The 20,135-nt window shown below is 38.6% G+C and overlaps 1 protein-coding gene across 5 annotated transcripts in view; it reads right to left on the bottom strand.

The window, feature by feature from the left end:
* Positions 1-20,135, bottom strand: part of LYRM4 (LYR motif containing 4) — a 146,299-nt gene that overhangs the window by 93,071 nt on the left and 33,093 nt on the right. For 4 of the 5 annotated variants that reach the window (XR_012157341.2, XR_012157342.2, XM_073332141.2 and 1 more), the window contains exon 2: positions 14,261-14,381. Coding sequence is in view for 3 of the 5 variants with exons in the window: in XM_073332141.2 (XP_073188242.1) it covers positions 14,261-14,381 (121 nt within the window). In the remaining 2 variants the exon portion in view is untranslated. Of the gene's footprint in view, positions 1-8,766; positions 9,524-14,260; positions 14,382-20,135 lie in introns of those variants that run through there. The other variant, XM_073332142.2, reaches the window with a different exon arrangement.

The following is a 20,135-nucleotide window of genomic DNA, read 5'->3' as shown; positions in this document are numbered from 1 at the left end:
AATAGGTATGCTTAAAGTCTGTGGATAGGAGTTTTTCAAAGGTTTGGAACAAGAACTGTCTTTTTGTTCTGTGTCTGTACAGCGTCCAGCACAATGGGATTCTTGTCCATGACTGGGGCTCTTAAGTGCTACTGTCATGCAAATAAATAGTATCACCTCCCACAACATCATGATGGGAGCTGCAGGTACTCAGAACCGCTCTCAGGTCATTCATGTATTGGGCTGCTTACATGTTACCCCCTAGAACTACTGCTGATAGATCTGCAGGGCTGATGGGTATTTACTTGAAACGAAAATACTCAGCTTTTCAGCCCGAGAGTATGGGGGGGGGAGAGAGAGAGAGAGATGTTCTGTGCTTTTATTAATGGGTATAAAAAGGTGTGAGAAACAAGAAGCCTGCTGTTACACTGTGCTGCTCCATTCAAGTGAGAGTGTGCATTAATAAAGTGGGAAATGGTGGCAAACTTACTAAGAAAAGGGTAAAATGTGCAAGTGCCTAAGTGATTTAGGAACTTAAATATCATTAACTCTCAATGTTACTTGGGCTCCTAAGTGCCCAAGTCACTGTTGAAAGTGGGACTTATACATTTCTGAAAATTTCACTCAAAAGCATGAAGCACCAATACTGGATGAGTACCAGCGTACTGCTTCTAGCAGACTTTGGGGCAAGAGACTCACGCTCACTTTTTAGCCTGCAAACCGCTATGCAATGATATTTGTTACAGGTCCTCATTTCTCAGCAGCCTCTGTGTCATCTCTTAATACAATAAAAAAAACACAGGTCCAAACACAATGTTTCTTAACCTAACTCAGGCTTCAAAACATTTTAATACATCAGGAACAGAAACCATTGTTATTATTTAGGCCGTGCCTATACTGTACTGAAAAACCTGCTTGCTGAACTGGCTTAAAACGAAGTTCAGGCTACTTTGATTTTAAACATGGTTTTGGTGGCCAGTGTGTGAAACACTGTTTTTAAACTCAATTTAAATAAGATTTCACCTTCTTCATTTGAGTCAGACAAAGCAGGTTTAATCTAAATTAGTCTCATGTTTAATCTGAGTCAATCTGAAGGGTTTAACATGTTTCAAACCAATTTGGCAAAGACTACTTGAGCCCTACTGTGAACATAGGTCCTCATTTTCCAACTAAGAGATGCATGCCTTTGACTCTAGATCTGCTTTCTCCACACAAGGTCCCCACAACACATCCTTCTGTACAGTCAAGGAATGTACATAATCTGCAATGATACATTAAATGTCAGCTCCTTTGCTTTCTGATTTGCTTTACTCTTGATAAAAAGATTGATTAAACATCTAGGTTTTAATGGGTTTTGACTTAGTAACCACTGTAATTTAGTTCCTTTGAAGGCTGTCTTGCCAATGTCCTCTCATTTGAAGACAGATTCTTTTTATTCACTACTTTGAACATTTGTGTAAAAGTACAAGCGGCCAGCAGAATGGCTGCCAGAATAGTAAACTGAACTTTACAAGATTTTTACCATTTAGTCTTATGTTCTTTATGCTATTTAACAGCCTATTTTGATAGTAGAAACCTTTTAACTTTATAGTACATAACAGTAAAATCTCTTGCTCTCCCTAGAGTGGGTTTTGTGTGTCATTCTTTAGAGAGCTAGAAGAGAATATGAAATACAGGAACTGGAGTCCCAGTTTTCACATTGATTCAATCATGATAGGTGGAACATGCCAGGTCTCCACAATAATATTCAGTTCACTGAGATGGCAGCTGTCTTGTCATTTTGGTTGTCCTTTTTCATATGTTCAAACTAGTAAATAAAAAGAATCTATCTAGAACCAATATTTTTCAAATGAGAGAACCTTGGTGTTACACTTCAGGATCTTGAGGAACTAAAATTGCAGTGGCTACTCAGTCAAAGACCATTAAAGCCTGGGGGACCTGTTCCTGTATCACTGAAATCAGTGGGAGCTCTGCCACGGATTTCCATAGATGCAGGAACAAGCTTTGGATGTTTAATCAAACCTTCCCATCCCCCAGGACTGAACCTCGGTGAACTTGTGACTCTTCTCTCTCCTCTTTCCTTTCTCCGCTACCATACCCACTCGTTCGCTAAATCCTGCTGCTGTTGCTTCTTTAAATTGGTCACTTTGCAAAAGTTGCTCAGATATTACAACGATGGCAACTTGGTATAAATGCTCAGATAGAGTTATCCCCCTCCCACCAAAATCATTGTCCCTAATGGGTGTCTGATCTCTCACCCTGGTTAGTGTCCTCTGCCCTCCACGACTCTCACCATCGGCCCAAAATACCACTGGTCTGCTCTGACCACCCACTAAACTCTCCAATTCCTCTCTGTCTCTTCCTAAATCAAATTCAAAGCTTCTCCTCATCTACAGAGATCTAGATAATCTTGGTATTTCCTACTCTTTTCAATACTTTCATCTTACTCCTCTCCCGTTTTCATTTTTTCTACTCAACTTTGCGCCTTTTATCAAGCTGCCACTATGCCTAGAACAGTCTCCCTGTCCTCATCCACAGTGTACTCCTGTTCTCTGCTCCTTCAAAGAAGAGATCCTCATGCAACCCCCAACCCTTTTTGTCATCATTAATAATCTCCTTCTTTCACTCCTGAACCATTGTCTCATGTCCTGGCTTATGCATTTGTTGTTTTAGTTTGATTTAGATGGTCAGATCTTTAAGGAAATGAATACCTCTCTCTTGCTCTGTGTAAAGAAACATTTAAAGCCATAGCACTATAAATGATTTATAAATAACAAAATAATGAACAATACCTTCTATGAGACATGGAAAACCCTGAACTCCAGTCTTACCAGGTAAGTTGTAAGGATAATTTCTTTTTAAGTTTGTAGTTTTAAAGTCTAATAACAACATATTCTGTTAATGGTTAGGATCTTAAATGTTTGTTGCATATATTTACCATAAAAGCTTTGCAGTTTACCTTTAAAATCATAGGAGCTAAATAAAAAAAATCATGAAATGTAAAATTAGGAAGGAAGTAAATAGCTGCTTCACTGGTGCTATTTTTAACTCCTATTTGGTGCTCAGTGTTATCTTCTTGTCAAGTATTCAACCTTCTTTACCTCTTCCCCCCATTTCCTTTTTCCCCATTCTCATTAATCATGTCTTTAATTTGGAAGTTGTCCTCAAGACAGTCTGTAAAACACTATGAATGAAGCAAATAGCATGGTCAGCATTTTGCCAGGTCTCTCTCATTTAGATGATTGTCATATGTGCAGCTTATTACTGCATGAAGCTAGTGGGGGTAGAAGAAAGAGAATGGATGGTCTTAAGATACCAGACTTGGACTTGGGAGATCTTGGTTCAATTCTCAGCCCTGCTAGAAGCTTCTTATGTGACCTCAAGTAAGTTACTTAAGCCCCAACACAGGACAGCACTTAAGCATATGCTTAATCTTAAGCATGAATGGTCTCATTCATTTAAATGAGACATCTCACATGCTTAAAGTTAATCATGTGTTTATGTGCTTATCTGGATCAAGTCCTTAATCTCTCTGTGCCTTATTTCCCATGTGTAAAGTAGGAATAATAATTCCTTTCACCCAGCCTTTGTCTCATCTAGTTTGTAAGCTTTTCAAGGCAGGGACTTTCTCCTACTATGTTTATGTACAGCACATAGCACAATGGGTTCACAATCTTGGTTGGGGCCTTTAAGCTAGCCCTTAAAAAATTTGCTTCCTCTTTCCTCATAATAGTATATAATGTATATGGCAAAAACCATCCTACTGTCATTTCAATGGATTGGTTCCTTAATGTTATTTATTCTACAGTATTTTACATACCAATTTTTGGACCTCTTCCCATACAGCACATACAAATCACTCCAAAGCAATTTACAACATGTCAAATTGCTTAAGGAGACTCTTAAAACTCTCATGTTTGAAGTTCACCATTGGCGTGATTTATTATTGATGTTCCACTGTTATAACTTGACAGTTAAGAAATACTGATAAATGTAAACACATTATTGATGTCAATTAAAAAAGCACAAGATTGATTAACCTCCCAGAGGTGCCCTGGCACAAGCAGTTAGAGAGTAATGACCATCAATAAGTATTCACTACTGAGAAACGCACAGGGAAATTAGGTTGCTGGGAGACACAAGGTACTTTAAATTAAAATCATTAAAACAGACAAGGTGAGCACTGGGTCAACATTAAAAGTAAGCAAAGTACAAACAAGGTGCTGTAGTATTAACATGAAAGGCTAACTGGTCAGGTCATATGATGCTCTGATTAAACATATTACCTGACGAAATGGTTAAAATAACCCAGATCAATGTATTTGGATACACAATCTGCACACAGACACAATAGATTGTGAGCATATTATTACTTTTTTTTCTGCCATAGTGTTTATGAGTCCCAGACATAGACCAGGACCCCATTGTGCTAGGAGCGATACAAAAGGGAGCAAAAAGATGGTCCCTGCTCCAAAGAGCTTATACATATTGTGTGTATGCACATGTGCCTATTTACTGTACACCGACAGTACATATGTATACATTATCTAGCTGGCCAGGGAAATAACAACAACTGTTCACATTCCTCATGTGAATTCACCATTTAGATGATGTGTGTGTACACACACAGGACATACAGAACAAAAATGTACACATCTGACATACCTGACAGACACATGAACGTGACCCAACCAACCTATTTTCATGCTTGTAATTTACAAAAATGGAATTCTCCACAGATTCCAGCCATCTCAAAGAGCCACTGGCCTGCTGAGCTGGTGAAATTTAGAGCTGGCTAAGTGCAAGCATGCGTCTAGTACCAACACTGACTTCCTCCACTAACACATTGCCAAACTGACTTCCTCTCTCCTAAATGAGCCATTTTCCTATATATAGCCCTCTCCCACACACACACTCAAATGCTCACTGACTCTGGGTAGTGCTATATTATTATTATTCATCTGTATTGTGGAAGTGTATAGAGGTCCTAAGCCCACTGAGCTAGGTAGAAACATATATGAAAGATGTTGCCTGCCCTAATGATCTTACCATTGAAGTATAAAGGTGAGACAACAGACGGAGGAGCACAAGGTAAGCCAGAAACAACAGTGGTCAGCATGACAGGCAGCGGTCTCGCCACACCAGCTGCTTAACCACTGTCAAGTTTGTTTCAGGCATCATGGCAAAGGAGAGTTTTAAGGAGGACAAGGTTGCTTTGCAGTTTTTGATTGAGAGAAGAAAGGTGGAGTAGTGGGCCCCTTATTTTCTCCCTACCTCCCAAAAGTCAAACTCTCCTTGGTACACCGCCCTCACACCTACCACCACCTTTTTGTTGAACCCTTCTGTGAGCATGTATCCTCCCCATCACTTTGAAAATCTGGTCACCCTAGTAAGAGAAGTTGTGTACCTCCATAAAATGTTCACATCACTTTTATATTATTGTAAATAATCTTTCAAAAAGGTCAAAATTATGAATTTTACAAGCAGCTGCTGCAAAAACAGAGTCATTTTTCACAGAGATACTTGCTACAGATGTAAAGTGCATGTTTTCAAAATACGCATTTCCATTGTAACACTTATTTTGGATGGACTGGATTTCAACCCTTTATCTCTGAATTGCCTTGGTCTTTGATGGCAGGTATCACAACCTAAAGGTTACCTCAATGTAGGGTCTGTTTTTGTTTTTTATAAATATTACATATAGAATCTGTCACTTGGAGTTTAGTCACAGAGCAAACTGCAACAATCATTTGTGAAAATACAACCTTGTCTTCCATCAGGAGTGTTAGATTGAAAGCCTAAAGACTAACATTGCCCTGGAGACTGGAACAGGTGTAACCTAGAGAGCGATATCACCTGAAGAAGGGTATAATGTCTGTTACACTTCCTGCACATTCAGATGTTTGAAATTAAACTGTTGTGACAGCTCTGGGCTTTTGCATCTGTTACAATATTGCATATTCTCTAATACTATACCATATGCCAAGATAAAAACTATTTGAGAAGACTGGTCGGAAGCAGGTCTCACCTTGCTAATAATGTCCTGGGACGGACCAAACATTAATCCCTTTGGATTTTTATTCAAATTTATCAAAGCGTGTTCTAAGTTATTCTTACTTCAGTTCACTTCCTGTATCCCACCCTACCCCTTTTTTCCAAAGCTATGACCAGCTAAAAGACAAAAAATGTGCATATTCTTAAATTCTAATACAAAACACTATTAGTTAGATTTTTCTTACCTCACTGACCACTGTGTTAAGTGTCAGCAAGGAGAACACCTACTCCTCTTTCCAAGGGACAATATTGAAAATTCAGCCATTGTAAGGCTTTTAATCACTTCTTCATTCTATGCTTCCCCCTCTTGCTGCATGCTTCTAGGGTGCCTGCTTAAAACAGGGGCAGTTGCATTTCACAAAGATTTGCACCTCTTGAGTTCTCCTTTCAAATGAACTCAAACTTAAGTGCAATTTAAATGAAACAAACAAGGTTTGCTCAGTTTCAAATGAAAGATAAAAATCAGCACAAGCTTGAATATGTAAAAAAGTTCAAAGACAGGTGAGCCAAATTGCAATTAATTGCAAACCAAGAGGAAGACTGGTCTTTCAATTAAAGTACTGGACTGGGACTCAGGAGATCTGGATTCAACTCCCAGCTCTACCACAGACTTCCTGTAAGACCTTGGGAAAGTTCTTAATATCTCTGTTTCTCTTCTGTGAAATGGAGATATTGTGTCCCCCCCGGTGATTTGTCTATTTACACTGTAATCTCTTTGGCGCAGGGACTGTCTCTACTGTAATACAAATAAATAACTAATCTCTGACAACAAAAATCATAGGTAAAATGGTAATGAACCACCAAGAGAGGAAAGCTATTAGTAAATACATTTGCGGAGAAAAGACGACACACCTTTTTTTAACTTCACTGAGATCCACAGGGCTGGGAGAGCTATCCAAAAGAACAGAGTGGAAAAAAGTAATCAATATTAGGCTTTAAAAAAAGCCAACAGGGATGGGTTAGCATGTCGATATGCAGGAGAGTTGGGTTCAGGATGAAGTTGGGGCTTCCATTTCCCAGGCCAGCAGAGATAGGAAAATATGCTGGGTCACCATCAAAAGAAAAGGTGCAAGCTTACTGACTATCAATCACTCTGCTAGCTGACTTGCAGAAAGGCTCTTGGAGAGAGCAATGTGCTTTTGTTTCTGGCTTCCACATAAGGAGATAAACAACATACATGGTTCTGAGGAAAGGGTAGAGAAAAAGAGGGAGAGGGGAAATGATCAAAGCCAAATAAACAAACAAATGCCCACTCCCTTCCCTGGAAATATACTCCATCCGAACTGTAGATTATCTGGAAAAACAGGGGAAAGCAGGTTTTCCATTCAGAGATACAGAACTTACGTTAGCAATCTTATCACTCTATGTTGCGTGGAGTTTTTCAATTCCGGGGAGATAATTACAGGCACTCTGAGATATTTTTCTTTGTAAAGTTTAGAATTATGTGCAAGAGTTAAAAAGTTAAAATAAAATCAATTCAGATGAGCCTGTTGAAGCAAGCAGTAAATTCATTTGTCACCTTTACATGTTTTTTCCCAGTAGCAAATCTGATAAAAAGAAACCTCATTTGTGTACAAAGATAATTTGCAGTCAGTAGCAACAGAAACATTCAGATTTTTGGTTCATGAACCCCCAGCATCAACAGTAATCAGTACAAATTTCAACAATGTTGTGGGTGTTCAAACAACCTTCTGAATGGGGGTTCAAGGCTCTCTCCAACTATGCTGTGCTCTTGGCTACAGTATTGCCATTACATAACCAAAGATATTACATAATTTTGCAACTCTCACATAACAAGAGGGAAAAAAAACCCTAAATGTTTGTCTTATCTATAGACTTAAATTAAAATTACTAGCAAGAAATTTCATACAAGGTTCTGCTGCTAAGTGCATTCTGCCTCTAATGCTTCGTAGTCTAAGTAGTTCTCTTGCAGGGAGAGAAGGTCTATATGATGGTGAACTCCAAGTCCATTAAAGATTTTGTAGATTGGACCCAGCACTCTGAATGCTGAAAAAGTACCTGCCCACTTCTCCCAAAATATTTTACCTACCACTGTTGCAAGTAAAACTAAGCTTATTAGAACTGAAAAGATCAGAGGGAAAAAAAAAATCTTCTTTCTCAATTATGTTAGTTTGTGTCTGTATGAGCCTATTCCATTGTTCCCCCCATATAGTCAGTCAGCCCCATTTGTGTAAAACAACAGGAAAATATGGTGGTAAAACCAAAAAAAAAATTGGCAGTGGGATCCAAAAGCAAGTTCAGAACCTAAGCAAAATTTAATTTTTGCTTTTCAAACTGACTACACTTCAAATTGTCTGTGCCCCTCCAACATTCTCTAAAAACCTGTGAACATTAAAAATATAAAAATGTTGAATACAACAACACATACAATACTAAAAGATTACCATTTAACCAAACCACTTAGGAGGTGCTGAAAGGAAGAAAAGATTCAAAATATTCTATGCTTCATTTTTTATGCTGTAGATATATTCTTACTGATTCGTAATAATATCAGTGCTGTTCTAGTACTTTCATCAGTCACAACCTCTGGTACCACCAAGTTGTTGCTTGCATCCATAACACTGCTGAGGGGACATATTGGCAATGACTGCATCAAAAAGGTCAAGCACTCTGGATATGCCCTACTGTACTGGATATAATGTAACTCAAAAAGCAAACTATTAATCCAGAAGAATTGTTCTAACGGTAGAGTATACACAAACAGAGGTTCTAACTTGAAATATACTTGTCAACTAATTACAGTAAATTGCAATGAAAAAAACAAGACTTACAAGATTAAGACAGGTGTGGCATAACCACACGACTGGGAGATAGGAACTCCTGAATTCTAATATTGGATCTGACAGTGACTCTGGCTGTATCACTCAACACTGCTTCAGTTTTCATCTCAATATAATGGGGATAATGCTTACCAACCCCAAAGAATACTGCAAGGATTAGAAGAGGTTAATTATATGCTGTGAATGTGAAAAATATTTTAAGTGTTTGGTACTTAGTATTATAAGCACAGCCCATTAAATAGAGTTGTCATAGCTCACAAACATTCTTCTTACAGTTCCATTCATATACATAAAAAAGCAAAGTCAAACAATTCAAACGATATTAAAGAGAGGAGTCATTACTCTCCATCTGTTCACTCAGAGTATGGCTATACCTGGAAGATAAGTTAGCACTAATCAGGGAAACCCTCACATAGTGCTCCTCCAGAAGTTTATGACGTATTGTTGGTCACCCTGCAAGAGAATCTTCTGTATAAAGTACAATTCTCCTCAGTTTGGACTACGTGAAAGAACAAGCAAAAGCAATGAGGCCTCCAAACCTTTTTACTGAAGGGTACTTCAGTGATATGATGTCAAAACAAGAATGATTGGTACTGTAGTCTTCATATCTGGTGGGAAATCCAGAGTAATTCCTTCTTAAATGTAGAGCTAGAAGACTAAAGCCTTCAAGTTTCAAGCCTTCAAGAAGTCTTTTGTAGGATGAAAAATAATAATAATAAAAAATAGTTTTGTGGATTAAAATAGGCATTTAACCAAAACACACTGGTCCCATACAGATTTTCATTTTGGTGCAGTGAAAATCAAAGGCTGTTGTGATGTCATGAAGAGAACTAGCTAGGACTTGAACACACACAACACAAATGAGCCTTCAAAGTGGCTTGTATAAACCCTCAATCTAAACAAAAGCAATATTTTTTTTTCAGGGAAGCCTCTCCAATCCCCCTCATGTTCAAACAGTAGTAATAGTTTTTCAGAGAAGTCATGGGAGCATAAATAGAAATAGTTTGATAAGCAAGTGACAGACATCATATCACACTAGTGGTGACAGTAGAACTCATTCCACATACAAAGGATTTTACATTAAAGTTACAGTGCTCTTCTAGAGCTGACTGTATGCTGGCATTAACAACTGCAACTTTTCCACTCTTTTAATGATGACAATACGCTGGTCACAGTGTATAATCCCCTTCTCTGCTGTTAGCAGACCAGACACAAGAAAAACCTCCATACCATGTGCTATGGGCAGAAAAGAATCTGTGAGCTGCTCCCTCCCTTACCCATCCTATTTTCAAATCAAAACCAATAACTAGGAAAGTGTGGGAAGACAGAGGTTGAGATTAATGTTTCTCCATGCTTTATAGCTTTATAAAGCTCCTTTTAAAACATTCAGGAAAATACTGTGGTAACTGACATGAAATGACAGTAATCTGTCACTATTTCACATTTCCCACTAGACTGATTAAAATTGTTATTTATGAACCTTATACTTCAATGGTCACTTTGATGACTAAACCATAAATTAGCATGTAAATTTGATTTCACAGTAACAACAAATTGTCAGCAAGCTGGGATATTATTTAATTTCTATTGACATGCAATGAAAAAGTCAGCAATACCAGATGTGCTATATTATAATAAATCCCCAAACTTACAAAAATGCACACTACATCTAATATTTGCTTCATTGCTTTTGTGTTTAAAAACCAAAACAATTTATATAATATATGTTTTAGGGTTGGTTTTAAATATAAACCCATTATTTTATGTCAGTTCACTTCATTAATTAAATTGTTCAATTAAAATAAGACTGAAAATAAACAATCAAGATGTTAGAGAAATGTGAGTCACGCAAAAACGGTGTTTTTCATGGAACAGATGATTGTAAGTGTGACACAGAATGGAAGAAACTCTAGGTCTGTTGTACTTTCACCCTACTTTATGTGTGTACTTTAGGACAAAGCAGAGACTTGTTTCTTAATATTTAGAGCTTGCTTTATAGATGAAGTGCTGACAGCATTGATGTATATAATTTGTTCCACAATAAAACACTGACAATGACTTTTGCTTATTTAGAAATACATTTTTCATTTGATAGAGACTAATACAGCTTCAGTTATCCCAAATATCAACATTCAAAGCCCCCCACAGCTCAGACATCTCTGAAATTCACTTGCTAAACTCATTTCCTTCTATTAGATTATGTTTTTAAAGAGAAGCCTCACCACATACCATCTGCTATTATTTTTACTCCAATAAAAATATATCTGTATATAGATACATATACACCCTTTGACAGTCAGACTTAGAGAGATTCTATCTTGTCTGAAAGAAGAAAAAAATTAAAAGGGTGTCCAAAGAAATGCTTAGATAAAATTAACACTTCCAAAATAGTGAAAATATTCCATATCTGACAAGAATTTCCCCTTCCATTTCTACAAAATCCTCTGCTTTTTAAATATATTTTTCCCTGAAATTGTACACAGAGTGATCTCAAATGCAATCGAATTAAAGATGTTTTTTGAATCAGCAGGTTTGCTTAGAACATGAAAGAAACCCCATTGGAGAGTAAAAGCTCTTAAAAGCTATAGACGTAGTAACTGATTAAGGTCTTCCTATAGCAAATGTAAGGTGAAGATAGTCAAGACAAATTAAAGAACAAAATTGAGAAACAGACAAATGGTTTTGTAGAAGAGAAAAATATAGATCTCTAAATGATCTTGCTGATTTACAATGCATTTAAGTTATGTGTATCAAGCCATTACAAATTAAGACTATTTTAAAATTTAAATATAAAGAGGGAAATTTTCAAATGTGAAAATCCAAACTGAAAATCAGTGGGAGTTGAGTGCCTAAGTGTAAAGCTACGATTTAGTTATGGAAGTCGCTGCCCATGGGGTCAGGGAGCTGTGAGGTACCCCTGCCGCCTCTGGCAGCCCCTGGAGCTCCAAGCCGCCGTAAGTGGCAGGGTACCCCGCAGTTCCCGGCTGCCATGGGCAGCAGGGTCCCTGGAGCTGCCGGTGGTGGGGGAACTCCCGCAGCTCCCGGCCGCCACGGGCAGCGCAGGAACCCCTGAGTTCCCAGCCACCGCAGGCAGCAGAGAACCCCTGCAGCTCCTGGCTGACACCAGAGGTGGGGCACCCCACAGCTCCTGGCCCCCACAGGCAGTGGGGGATCCCCCGGAGCTGCAGGCGGCAGGGATACCCCGCAGCCCCTGCCCTGCTTCAGGCAGTGTGGGGACCTTCAGATCCCCATTTTATCAGCGATATTTTTAAATAAAAGTCATGGATAGGTCACAGCTTCCGTGAATTTTTCTTTTTTGCCTGTGGCCTGTCTGTGACTTTTACTAAAAATATCTGTGACAAAATCTTCGCCTTAAGTATATGCCCTTTGTGCCTTTGAAAATTTCCCCCGACAGGTGTAATTGTGTCTTTATATGTCTGAGCCATTTTCACCGGGATTTGCATGTTCATAGCTGAAGGCAAAATATGGCCCTAGAGGATTATTTCTAGATTGACAATTACGAGATCATCTCTTATTAAATTCATTTTTGTGTGTGAATACTTCAGAGTAACAAGGCGAACAAAATGAATGGATTGAAATGGTTCTGTTGATGTCATGACAACAGTCATTATTGTGTTTTGAATAAACTTTAAACACAAATGTTTTCATGGATCCAAACAAAGACTGAATGGTCATCTTGTGACAATGTCGCTTAAAAAATATGACAACTGTATTTGCTAGTGGCTACCTGGTACCTATTATTTTATAAACAGGAACCAAACGAGATAGTGGGAATGTAGAACAGAGATTAACCTAACTTGCTACTGTTATCTCCCTGCTCCCTTTTTCTTTAGGCATCAAAACAACAAAAGCACATATTTGAAGGACCCAACCAATTTTGTGTGTTCTTTCACCAGCTAGGTTAGAAAAAGTGCTTTCTTCCTTTCTCCACCATGTCAACTGACATGAAATAAGATCCAAGACCCAATTCTGCAAAGCCCCATTGAGATTTTGGAGGACTGGTCACATAAATATTATATGGTTGAAGCACAGGACTCAGAATAAGGAGAGCAGGGTTTTATTCCAAGCTCTGTCACAGACATACTGTGATACCTTGGACCAAATCACTAAGGACCAAATTTTCCCAAGCATGGCCTCCAAATATAATTGCCTCAATTTGAGAATATTGAACTTGACACAGGCAGGACCTGAGCACCAACAGCTCCACTTAGGTTAATGGGACCAGTGAAAGCTAGGTCATAGGTGTGTCCAGTTGGATACCTAAATGTTAAGGCATCCAAAATTAGAAGACACCTATGAATTTGAATCATTTGTGGCTTGTTAGTGCCAAACAGCAGGTCATATGAGTGCGACCTCCTCCCCCACCAAAGAACAAACCTTCTTTCAACAAATAATATCAGAGGTATTCTTCTGCTGTTATTGAATGGTTAATGGTTGACTCTACTTAGCAAGAGGTCTTCCAGCTTTTTAATTTAGAGCTGTCCTTTGGCTCCATAAAACCTGCAGCCTCAGACCCTCCCTGACGTGGGAGAAATAAATTTGAAGAACAATCTCAGCTTTTGCTTGAAATAAAAATCTTTCTAGCCCCTTTCCTTGCAAAGAAAGCCTACAAAATATAAATAAATGTAAAATAATCATGAGGATTGAAAGAAAATGGTAAGCTAGGCTCTATTTCTGAAGTAAGAGGCTAGAGGGAACTTACAGATACAACTTATCATACATTATGTATAAAATTAATCAGTTAAGTTTGATGTGTTTTCCAAGGAATCATCTAGCTACCCTCCTTAGCCCTGTGCACAGTGGTGTGAACACAGTGGACAGGAATCAATGATATCTGGGGTGCAAACAGGCAAAAAATATTTTCACAAACTTATTAAAACATGTTAAGGCTGGATATGCTTCTGCTTCTACACCATACTGGACTGTGCCTCAAATTGGGCAAAAATAGAGTAAAGGAGGCTTAAGCTACTGGCACTCCCCTGAGCATATTAATATGCCAGTGATGGGGGAAGGAGAAAAAGAAGGGATGAGGAGATGGACATAAGAGAGCAAGAGAAAACACAACACAGGGAAAAGCAAAGCAAAGGAAAGACAAAACACATGGCAGCAGAGGACTGAAGAGCAGAAAAAAGAGGGACAGTAAAGGAGTTTAGAGAATAGTATGTAGAATCCCATTAGTACTAATGGGACTCATGCTTAAATCTTTCCAATCAAGGAGAACTGAATACTGTGCCAGTCACTCACTCCCTTACTCTGCCTCCCCACCATTTGTGAACAATAATACTTGTACAGGATCTCTCTTTCCCTTCCGTAAACTGGCATGGGACTTACACCCTTTAGGGGAGAACATGTTATTCAGCATTTTACAATTCTTAAGCAAAAGAGATGAACTAAAGTATGCTTACCTGTCGATGAATAATCTCTAGGTTTGTTCTTGCTTTATTCACTAGTGTCTGTATCTCTTCTGAATCCTTTAAATGTTTGTTTTCTCTGAAGGCATCTCTTATCCTTCTGATGGCATATGTTCTAGACATTGTTAAAAAAAAAGCATCCGTAAGTGTATGAGTTTTGACATCAAAACAAGTTTTAAAGTGTTTGGCTACTGTAGTAAAATGCTGTTGAGGATATTAACAAACAGTTGTACACGCTAATGGCCCATTTATCTGGTTCAAACTTTATATTCTCTCTCTCTGTTCAGGTTAAATCCTAACATGCCCTAGTCAATACTATAAAGCAGTGGTCAGGGCCTTGAACTGTAAAACCAGCTTCACTAGAACTTAATGTGGAAGAACTTTGTGCTTCATATACTTCAATTTTCTTCATGTGTACATCACCTCTGAGATGTATAAACATTTTTCTAGGCCAACAGACTCGAATGTTATTGTAGATTATAAACATATGGTGGAATCACAAACAAACTGTAGAATTACTCCTCTACACACCCTTACCTAATGTGTGGCAAGAAAGATGGTGGTTTCATCACTGGAAACAGAATAATTAACAGTACCAAGAGAAACACAGAAAGCCCCCGTGTTGTCTAAACTTTCTTCACCAAGGCAGGTTTTTTGGTTTTTTTGGTGTTTTTTTTAAAAAGTTAAGTACAACTACCTGGAGGGTGTCATTACATGCTCTCTGGTTACTTTTTTTTAATACCAAAGGTCTCCTTGTAACAATACAAGTAGCCAGAAGAAAAGTCCAATCATTATTGCTCTGCCTGTTATTGCTATTAAGATGCAGCACTGCTTGGCACTACAAAGAAAAAGCCTTAGTACAAGTACAAGTAGCACAACAGCACTACTTCTGCTGGATGCTAGTTATCCTGGTGCTCTGTAGCACTCATATTTCAATCTCCTCTTTTCTTGTCATATGAACCACAAGAGTGATTTGAATCAGTGCACTGATTCTTGTTCCTGGCATTCCAAGGGTCATCAGGCAAAATGCTAACCACTGCATACATCAATTTGTAACCTGGAAGTCACCAAAGGTGAGCTGCTGAATCAGCCATTCAAAAAGGTGTTTTATTTTTCTCAATGTGCATTTTGCTTTCCACTCGAGGAACCGTGCCCTTAGTCCCACTAACAGGTGGGAAAGAGGATGTGGCCTCCACCCTTGCAAGGCAACACAGAAAAATGTGCAAAACTTTAGGTCCCAAGGGCCATCTGAAACACAGATCAGAATTCTCTCACCATATTCAAAAGCCAATAAATAATCTTTGTTCAGTCTGCAATAAATCCCTTTACAAACACTAGGTGAATTTCATTTTTGTTAAAAGACACTCTCAATTGATCAGTAGGTATTTTTATGAGAGGCCAGATAATAGAAGTATTTGGTGCATGCTGATCCTTTTCAGATATCTTTGTAATTCACACTATTATTGTCTATCACCATCTAAAATGCCTCACACCAATAAACATATTTATCTCAAACTTAAACATTTTGCACAGAAAGTAAAAAACAATGAAAACCACTCCAATAGCTTAATATTTTCAAACGTTACTTTTCAATCTCATAAAAAAATTAAATGCAAGCTTCAGGTTCAACATGAAACTATTGGAAATCTGATCATTAACCCCTCTCTCCACCCTATATATATATATATATCTATCTATCTCAAAAAGAATATTCTTAAGAAAAAAGATTAACAACCTGCTTCACTACCATACCATTAGATGGTGCCATCCAGCTCTTAATGCAGTTTCCATGAGGTAAGTGACATATTTTTGTAAGAGCTCATAAATAATACATTTCAATCACAGGAACCAGGGGTGGTTATGGAGTGCTACCCTGCTGCCACAAACCAGCAGATGGTGTATGCTTTTAATTAGGGCCTGTTCACCTATAATGTTACATGGATGTGTGTGTAGTTAATAGAATTTATTAAATATGGAAACTCATTCTTATTTGCAGCTGGTGCCCTAGAAAGATTTTGAGGGGAAGCTGCTTAATTATTCTGGGGCAGACATAACCAAAAAATGTTGACATTTAGTTTAATTTTGTTGCTTGATAATGAATGACTGGACAAGGAAAATGCTCTTCAGCCAGGGTGCATGTGTATTTAAATATAATCTATTTCTTAAAAGGAAAAAAAAAATTCAGTGGTTTTCTGGGAATGGTTGTTTCCTGGAAGATATACAACCCTAACATACACTTTCTATCTTTTTTTAAAAAAAACTGGTGTTCGTTATCCAGCTTTATTCTGCAAACACTCATGTGAGTAACTCTACTAAGGTGAGTAGCCCCCCTGATTTTAATGGGACTAATTACATGCATGTCTGTAGGTTTGGCCCCAGATTGCTTTTGCTTTTTTATACGTATGATGGATTAATTATCCATTTTCTAGTTTTTCACTCAATACACCAAACACAGTTGTTTAGAAAGAAAATTGATGTATTTAAGAACTGGCACAACAATTCACATTTACTGTCTAAACACTGTGTATGGCAAGAAACAAACATGTATGGGCAGCAGACTTGACTAAAGGATTACCCGTTGTTATCTTTTCCTTCTCTAATTTCTATAAGCCTGTAAATCTATAATATGCCATTTTATATCCCAGTCCAGCAAAGACTTACGGACATGCTTAACTGTAAGCATGTGAGTAGTTCCAATTAATCAACTGGACTATTCACGTGCTTAAAATTAAACATGTACTTAATCTTTTGCAAAATTGGGGTACAAACGTGCAAATACCTGTAGTAGGAAGACAAAATTTTGCTGCAATTTACTATTATTAAAACTTTCTATTCATCCTTGGATGGAAAGTGCTATATTTCAGTGCACTCCACAAAAATTAAAGTTAGCGTCACAATATCTCTGTAAGTACTGAGGAAACAGAAGCAGAGAGTTCAAGTGACTAGCCTTAAGTCACACATGAAGTCTGTGGCAAAGCCAGGGAGAGAACCTGTATCTCCTAACATCCAACCCTGAATGTTAACCGTAAGCTCACCCTCTCTTCCTTTTTGGGAGGTATAAGGTAAACAGTTTCTAAACCCAACCCATTCTACTCTTCCAGGATTTTTTTTTTTTAAAAAACAAAAGGAAGGAAGAAGAAAAAGTTAACATATTTTTGCCCTTCTCAATGTAACATCTTCTACAAAAGATAAAAACTGATTGTTTTGTACAGTCTCAGTTCTGAATCTTTATCCTCTTCTCATGTTTCTAGATCTTAACAATGCTCACACAAAAATCCACCAGTAACATTTTGACTGCAGTACCTCTGAACAACTGAGCCCTCTTAAAATTATAGCAACACACATATTGTACGTAGCAAGAAACAAGGATATGCAGAAGCATGCACAGCATACATCCTCTCTTGCACACATTTGTTTTTCTCTTGAGAATAGCTGCTCCGAGGAAATCCCTTTGTTTGGTTCATAGTGAGTTGCAGACAGACTACTAATTATCATGATTACATTGATTCTCAGTCCAAGCAGAGTAACACAGCACAAATTCTTCTGTATTCTCATATGGTACAGGATTTACAAGTGAGAGGTTAGAGTATCTGAATATCCTTTAATAAATAATAATAAGAATAAACTCATCCAGGCATAATAGTTATTTGCAGATTAATACCTTACACCTTTTGCTCCTGTTGATTCAAATGGTTCTTGCAGCATGTGCTATATTGTCAGCCTGAGCAAGAAGGTTTCAGAAATGACACAGTTGCTGCAACAAAAATAGCAAGCTAACCTGCAGTGCAAACTCTTGCATTAAAATTATCATAATGGATGTTTGAAACTATCACAACAAATTAATGCAGAAGGCCAGTGGAACAAGAGACAAAAAATATGGGGGTGGAGGAGTGGGAGGGGGAAGAGTGAATGGGAGGAAGGCAGAATTTGTCCACAGAAACTGCTGAGTCTATTCTAGGTAAATTACACAAGGACAGAATTTTAATTCTCTTGGAATATTTTTAACCTAATATTATTATTGCAAATACCATCTAAGCCAGGGGTGGCCAACCTGTGGCTTCGGAGCCACATGCGGCTCTTCAGAAGTTAACATGCGACTCCTTGTATAGACACCGACTCTGGGGCTGGAGCTACAGGTGTCAACTTTCCAATGTGCCGGGGGGGGGGGGTGCTCACTGCTCAACCCCTGGCTCTGCCACAGGTTCTACCCCCACTCCATACCTTCCCGCCCCATCCCCTGAGCCTGCAGTGCCCTTGCCCCCCCCCCCCCCCGAGCCTCCTGCATGCCAAGAAACAGCTGATCAGGAGGGAAGGGGAGGCGCTGATGTGGGTGGGAGGTGCTGGAAGCGGGGGAGGAGGGAGGGAGCTGATGGGGGGCTGCTGACTTATTACTGTGGCTCTTTGGCAATGACATTGGTAAATTCTGGCTCCTTCTCAGGCTCAGGTTGGCCACCCCTGATCTAAGCTCTCCCATCAACATAGCACTGTCTACCCAGGGGGTGGGTGGGGGAAGGCTGGTATAACTGTGTCACTCAGGAGTGTGGATTTTTACAACCGTGAGCAATGTACTTATACTGACATAACTTTGTAGTGAAGACCAGGGCAAAGACAGCTTCACATGAGGCGGAAATTGCAGTCTCCATCCAAATTTTTTTTTTTGCTGTTCAAATGGTTTCCAAGCAACCATCATGCTGACATTCCAATTCTTGTACTTAGGCACCACTCCTGCAAAACCCCAATCCTGCAAAGTAAGTGCAATTCAACATCTGAGATTACCCAAATCCATTTTGATGAAACTTCAGTCTGCTGACACTTTGTTACAAAATGTGATTTTTCACAATATAAACCAATTTAACAGAATAAAAGGGCACATTTCTGGATCCATAGTTTCAAAGAACTGAAGCATCCCGATCCAGACTTGCTTTTATTATTAATTATTATTATTATTATTATTATTTTTTAACTTATGCAAAGACGCAGTGTTTGAAACTATTTTTTAAAAAAAGTCACATCAAACAATTGAAGAAAGAACGGCTTGCTTATTTCTATAGTGTTCAATGTCAAACTCTGTGTAGTGGTTCATGACTGTCAAGAAGCAGGGCAGAGACCCGAAACTGGTGTGTGTTCTATAATTAAATTTCACCAACCCACTAACAAGTGTGAACTCCTAAAGCACTATAGCAGTCTTACCACGGAGTCAGACAGTTCCCTTGGGCATTCCAGTCTATCTTGCCATCCAGGCAAGCTGGACTTAGTCATAGCTGCTTGCTATACACCAAAGATCACATAAGATTGAGGTTGCTTCCAGTCCTAAAAGATCAGTCACTTATCTCAGGTCAATTTGTACCTTAGATCTCTCACCAAAGACAATGCTTGTAGCCAATCCTGTAATGAGTAAGTCACAGAGCTGAAGAAGAGCACTGTGTGAGCTCGAGAGCTTTTCTCTCTCTCCAACAAAAGTTGGTTCAATAAAAGATATTACCTCACCCACCCTGTTTCTCTAATATCCTGGGACCAACACGGCTACAAAAGACTACATACAGAAAGCAGCCAGCACAGTCTATTTATAAAGCCAGCATGGTCTGTTAATAAAGCCAGTTTAACTGGCCCAGGAAGGACAGGGCATGTGCCAACATAAAAGCTCCAAAACCACACATCCTTGTTGCTGCTGGTGTACCAGAGAAATGGGGACATGGTCAAGATGGGCTACACTGATCTTCAGCTGCATTTTCAGCCCCCAGAGTCTTTGTGGGGTGTCCTTTATGTCCAGATTTTTAAAGTTTTGATTTTTGCGCAAGCCCTACAGACCACTGAAATATTAAGCCTGATGCTTTGGGGAGCAATGCTACCTTACTACTCACACTGTTGT

This window comes from Lepidochelys kempii, chromosome 2 (genome assembly GCF_965140285.1).
Source record: "Lepidochelys kempii isolate rLepKem1 chromosome 2, rLepKem1.hap1, whole genome shotgun sequence".
NCBI classification, from domain to species: domain Eukaryota; kingdom Metazoa; phylum Chordata; order Testudines; family Cheloniidae; genus Lepidochelys; species Lepidochelys kempii.
Note: the sequence above shows the minus strand (reverse complement) of the source record. Positions and strands in the feature narration are given on the sequence as shown.